This window comes from Buceros rhinoceros, unplaced genomic scaffold (genome assembly GCF_000710305.1).
Source record: "Buceros rhinoceros silvestris isolate BGI_N320 unplaced genomic scaffold, ASM71030v1 scaffold44162, whole genome shotgun sequence".
Lineage (NCBI taxonomy): Eukaryota > Metazoa > Chordata > Aves > Bucerotiformes > Bucerotidae > Buceros > Buceros rhinoceros.
The window spans coordinates 6,875-13,032 of NW_010401468.1; the positions used below are offsets into that span (position 1 = coordinate 6,875).

General features: G+C 41.1%; 1 protein-coding gene across 1 annotated transcript in view; it reads right to left on the minus strand.

The window, feature by feature from the left end:
- MFN2 (mitofusin 2) overlaps nucleotides 1–5,798 on the minus strand; it is a 9,295-nt gene extending 3,497 nt beyond the window's left edge. Inside the window, exons 1-12 of the mRNA XM_010132271.1 lie at nucleotides 5,624–5,798; nucleotides 4,797–4,932; nucleotides 4,284–4,446; nucleotides 3,627–3,751; nucleotides 3,197–3,305; nucleotides 2,997–3,104; nucleotides 2,443–2,596; nucleotides 2,146–2,213; nucleotides 1,852–1,973; nucleotides 1,393–1,519; nucleotides 603–707; nucleotides 6–108 (exon numbers count right to left, since the gene is read on the minus strand). Coding sequence (XP_010130573.1) covers nucleotides 6–108; nucleotides 603–707; nucleotides 1,393–1,519; nucleotides 1,852–1,973; nucleotides 2,146–2,213; nucleotides 2,443–2,596; nucleotides 2,997–3,104; nucleotides 3,197–3,305; nucleotides 3,627–3,751; nucleotides 4,284–4,446; nucleotides 4,797–4,932; nucleotides 5,624–5,798 — 1,495 coding nt within the window. The remainder of the gene's footprint in view (nucleotides 1–5; nucleotides 109–602; nucleotides 708–1,392; nucleotides 1,520–1,851; nucleotides 1,974–2,145; nucleotides 2,214–2,442; nucleotides 2,597–2,996; nucleotides 3,105–3,196; nucleotides 3,306–3,626; nucleotides 3,752–4,283; nucleotides 4,447–4,796; nucleotides 4,933–5,623) is intronic.
- Between the last annotated feature and the right edge of the window lie 360 nt (nucleotides 5,799–6,158).

Below are 6,158 nucleotides of genomic sequence, written 5' to 3' on the forward strand. Positions count from 1 at the left end.
CTGACCTATCATTTCTTGCTGCATTGTCTGCAGGGAAGCTGTGATTGCATTGGAGCAACGATCTGACATGTTACGGCCCAGGCCTTCCTCAATGTGTTTATGCAGCTCCTGGCAAATAAGAAAAGGGTTACCAAGCTTAAAAAAAAAAACAAAAAACAAACCCACAGGTAAGATGAAGGCTGCAGTAAAAAAAGAACCCTCCCAGAACAGAAGCATGCATTCGGTTTGCCCGCTGTTCTAACATTAATTTCACTGTTCCCCCCATTCTTCAAAGAGGAGGAAAGGCAAATTAAAAAATCTCACAGGTACTCTCTAGTCTAGGAAAGATCTGCATGATCTGTACAATGCGATACATCTTGTGTATGTCAATTTATCACTGAGACATTAAAAAAAAATTTTTTTTAAAGATGTTCACTTTTTACAGAAGCTATCCAAACACAAGAGATGCTCTAACAAAAGATTTTTCACAATCTGAAGAGCTTAGCTCACATTCTAGTTGGAAGACGTTAAGCATCTCAAAGAGCTGGTATAACTACTGACTCAGAGCAAAAAAAGGCCTCTAAATTGCTTAAGCAATCTGTAAGAAGCAAAACATCACTTACACTCTTGTAAACTTTAAGAACTACTGGAGATGGATGGAAGTCAGCTTGGTATTCATCCACCAACACTGAAAGCCGTCTGATTTCTTCTGCCATTGCATTTGACACCTACAGAAACAGCACAGGACAGAGTTTCTGTTATGTTCTGTCCTTGGGGGAGATGGAAAAATCACCACTGAAGAATGTATTTCACAGTAAGCATAGTGAACACCAGCCATGACGACTGCGCAGGCCACGCGGCCACTGTGAGCCAACTGCAAAATGCCACAGAGGTGACTTGCAACAAAGAAGATGACTGAGAAGCATGTATGCTTCTACAGTCTGTGTAACAACACAGACAGAAAGAGACTGGGGCAATGGAACACCTGAATAGGCCTTTTCTGCATATTCAAATAGTAAAAATGGCCTGTTACCATTCACAGAAGGAAGACTACAGTGTTACTGTAGATCGAAATAAGGAAACGTATCTGAACCATCTCAGTATTTTAAGTAGCATTTAAGACATATATATAGTAGCAATAGTAATTCAAACATGAATCAAAGCCTCACTGTTTATTTAGAGCATCTTGTATGAGTTTCTCTGAAAGCTTCCCCCAAATAATCTATTTTTCATTCTGTTACCTCAACAGGGGGAAAAAGAAAAAAAAGTCATCTTCTGAAAGCATTTCTGTCTTCTCTTCCCATCTGTAACTCCACATTTCTAACTTCAAACCCTTGTCAGCACGTTGCATTTTTCCCACCACGCTGGTAGCTGTTTCAGACTATCTGACTTTCTGCAGCCACTCCTCCTTACCTGCCTCTCCACTTCTTCTGTGATCTGTTTTATTTTCCGCTTGTAGTCTTGAGTAAGGAGCTCCAGCTGTTTGTCAATAAAACCTAAACGTTCCTGTCGTTCCTCTCGCATTTCCAAACAGTAAACTCTGGTGAAGGAAAAAAGCGCCCATCAAAGAGTCAGATAAATGCATTTTTGATCTACAAATATCATCTGAAATGCAGAAACAAGACAGAATCTCCTTCCCAAGAAGAAAATATGTCAGTATCTACAATATATTACATACACTTGGTGCAGGACAAAAGAGGTTCTTTTCCCAACACTTTCACAATTCACTAGAAGCAAAACTACCGGTACAGATCCTTCCCACACCCAGACACGCTGTGTTCTGCTTTGCATTTTAAATGCTCGTATTCCCTTCAATTTCTCCCAGAATACAAGGTTCAGTGATGCAAGCACCAAGCATCAACTCCTCCTCACCGCTGTTCCTGGGCAGCAATATGCACAGAATCCATGATAAGACGAACATCTTCTGCAATCTGCTTTGCTCTCACTGTGTGCTGCTCAAATTTTGTTTTTACTGCTGACTGTGAGATACATTCCTGCATAGAAAAGGCAGCCCAAGATTAGCAGCTGGCAGAAGGACACTAACACGACTTCTCCTCCCCCTATAATCTATTTCCAAAATGCAGTCCCACTCCCTGTGAAGAAGCTCTAGTCCCCAGCCTTTCAGCAGCAAAATCTAAACAGAAAGTTAGTACGCAAAACTCTCACCTCAAATCTTCTCTCGAAGTTCTGAAACTCGAACATTCTTACTTGAAATCCATCTGCCAATGCTCCACCTGAGAGAAGCAAAGTACAAAACAACCCCTTCAGTTTCAAGAAAGTAATTAGATGTTGGACATCAGGCAATGGTCCTGCTTAACCTTGAAGCTAACACCAAAGTGCTAAGTCACCTCTTTGGTTTTGACTGCTCTGTTAACAACCTGACCTTCACCCACTTTTTGGCAATAAGATATTCTCTATTTTCTTCCCTATAAGAAAACAGAAAGTGTCTGTTTGCTTTCTCACCTCCTTCTGGCATCCCTTGAGCCTTCTGAATCCTGGCATTCAGCACTTCTTTTGCTGATACGAAGAAAATTCGATCACCTGCCTGGGCTCGATCCACCACACCCAGCTCATCTACCAGGAAGCTGGTGCACCGCTCCATGTGCTGGCGACGCACCTGAGGGATGAAAGGGATAAACCCCACATGCAGTTAAATCCGCTTTACACTCCATCTCTAAGGTCAGACCAGGCAGCCAGATGCCCTCTGCTGGTCTAAGCTACCTGTACAAAAGAGTAGGAAAAAACCTGTTTTACAGAATCTTCCAGAAGTTGTCCCAGTGATGTAACCCAAAAAGGCTCCTGTGAAACTCTTGATTTCCAGCTCAGACATTTCAAGAGTCATGTCCTGATCACTAGTCCATACTAGTCTCTCTAGTCTCCAGGCTATGGGAATAAAAGCCCAAACTGTAAAACTATCACATACAACTTTACTCACGTGACTCTACCTGCAAGGACCAGAACCAAAACGGACTCTGTAATACCCATGTAAAGAGAAAGAATTTAAACACATCACAAACCTCTTCCATGTATTCTGGTTCAGAGGCAGATGCATCCCAGCGGTTGTTTAAAATAAAGATATTGGGTCGAGAGAGACGTTCATTCACCTTGTGAAAGAATTGTTTCTCCTAAGCAAAATGGAACAAAACCTCATTAAGATTAGTATGCCAAAAATTTTTAACTTTTAGCCAAATTCACTGAACGAGTGGACTTAACATACAGTTTGCATCAATGTTGATTCAGAATTTGCCACCAGGACAAAGACATCAGCATCTAGACAGAATTTATCAATCCAGCTGTCCAGCTCCGTGGTTACATCAATGCCAGGGCTACCAATAAAAGGAAAAGAGACATTACTATTGTGTGGAAACAACAAAAATAGAACTTAAAAAGTTAATAAGAAATGTGTTTTAGCTCCTCAGGTCATTCATTTCCCATGTGTGAGCTACACTGTCCCGAGGTGACACAGTACAGACTACAAGGAAGCACCAAGCAAGAGAAACTCTGACTGCTAACTACAGCACAGGACTCGAGTCACTGTCATAGATGAGAACAGAGTTAATTTCCCTGATGTTTGTTAAATTTGTACTTGGAGATATTTCTTTAATTAATCTGTGATAAGCAGGAAAGGAAAGAAAGATATTTCTCACCTGTCCATCAGCACCAGGTCATCCTTTAAGAGAGGGCATTTGGAATTGGGCCACATTACACTGACCAGGCTGCCAGCATTCAGAAGTTCATCCTGATGAAGGGCATGAGCCAGCTGGTTTACTGTCTATTAAAAAGATGAATAATTTGTAATTTTTCTTGTATGCTAAAACCCATTAGCACCATTATCTCCCCTTCAGGGCTGTTCACAGACAATTTAAGATGAAACACAGCTCCCAATCACTTTCTCCTTCAGTTTTCCACATAAAATTTGCTTGAGTCTCCTAGTCAAAAGCCAACTGCCTAGCAAGACTTTGAGAAACCTTCCTGTCATGAAAAACTGCTGAGGAATCACCAGGTAGTCCATGCCTCCTGTCAGCCATACAGAGCTCAAAACTTCCTGAGTCACTGTTTGATTCCCTGCTATGACTAACAAATACATGTCATCTTTTTCATAGAATGAACAAGTTCCGTCCTGTAACTTGCACCATCCCTCCCTCCCCACATCTAAAAAAATCTGTTCTTCATCACTCCTCCTTTAATGATTAAAATCCTTAACTGTGAAATTTATTCATAGTACATTAATTTTCTTGTTCCTTCCCTTTCCTGGCACTTCTGAAGTGCTCTCCTCCTTTACCTTATGCTTAAGGAAATTGTACCTTAACACTTTTCTTTTCCTCTGAGCCTTCAGTAAGCAGGAAAGCCTCATGTCCATCTGTCCCTTCTACGCGCAGGAAACAATTTGTGGTGTGCCCAATTCCTGAAGGAAGGACTTTGTCCCATAGCATGGCATTTATCACAGTGCTTTTCCCATTGCTTGTCCTGCAGTCAGATTAAAGAACGGTATAACCAGGCTTTTGAGATGCAGAGATTCTCATTTGGGTATCACAGAAAGCAAGTTCTCTAATCCCAAGCAGTATCAGAAACATTAACAATTCAGGTACCATAAGCAACTTACAAAAAGGCTTCTCCATTTTCTTAAGAATTCTTCCAAACCAAGGATTTATAGACTACAATATTTTCTTCAAGTTACAAGAGGACTAGTAACAGGGACACACACAAGCAAAACTGGAGCACCAGCCTTTCTACAAACATTTTTACTGGATATAGTCTTAAAGATGCCAGTTGCTTTACTGAGTGGGGAGCGTAGGCAAGATAAGCACGTGACTCACCTTCCAAAAAAAGCAACTTTCATGTGTCGCCTTGCCAACACCTCACTAATGCCACTGACTTTAGACAGGTAGCCTTTGACTTCCAGTACCTGCTCCTCTGTGGTGACAGGATCAAGCTCTATGTTCTTGTGTGTTTCTAAAATCAAAATACATCACGTTTCTTAATTCCAGAAGTCATCTGTCTCTGTTCCATCCAGTGAAACACCTCTTCATGATATAACACACATAACAAAACCGTTATCTGTGTCCCTAAGACTGTGTGGGTGATCTCGACACACGCAATTACAGCCTGAGGCAATTCTGCATCAACATTTACCAGTTGGTCTCTTTTGTGTATCTAATAACCATTCTCAACCTAAGGAGTGCCTTAAACAGAACACAGCCAACACTTCAAACACTCCAACATCCTTAAAAAAAAAATCTTCCATCTCTATTTTACACAGTTAATGCCAGTTATTGTCCTATGCTACATATTACTAGAAATGACATATTTAGGCAAAAACATTGAAAGAATTACAGGCAAGAAACCTGAAGGGTCGTGTATAGTTTATTTAAAAACTCCCAAACAACATAAACCCAAGTAAAATTCACTAACTAGCTCAGTTTCCTAACATGTGAATTTAGCAGCTTTAAAATAGGAACACTAAACTCCACCCCAGTTCAACAGTTTTCTGTTCTTACAAATATTGATACATAAACAGACATACGTGTAAATTAAGCGGAGGTGTAGCAGCACCATTTGAGTGAATGAGGGGTTTTGGGTGTGCATTTGGGGGAATTGTACATGGACAAAGCGCTGTACACACTTGTTCAAGAATTCAGCTTACCTTCGAGGAACAAGGAGCTCTCATTGATGTACGCAGCCAACTGTTCAAAGATCCCATTGATTTTCTTCTTTGCAGTGACAAAATGTTTAAGTGGAGAAGCATTTACCTCAGCCATGTGTCTTTTATCCTTCTTCACTGCAACTATTGACTTGGAACGAGTAAACAACAGGGACATCGCGCTACAGGGAAAAACCCAGTAAATAAAGGTGGCTCACCAAGTGCCAACAGCTATCCAGCTAAGCATCCTACCAAGAACTAGACAAACACAGTTTACGAAAATTCTTTCTTTCACAAACAAATTGTTCCACTTCCTACAACTGGAAACTACTTATGTCAGAAATAAATTTTAAAATTATCTTTCCTTCTCTCTTCCAATAAACAGGCCCCCAGCGATAACTACTCCCCTTCCTCTGCTTACTTTTGGGATGAGTTACGCTTTCACAAGTCGGGCATGGTCGGCTCAAGTGCCCCGTGATCATGAACGACTGCAGTTTTCCTGCCTTCTCCCTCACTCTGGCCAGACTCCGTCCCGCAG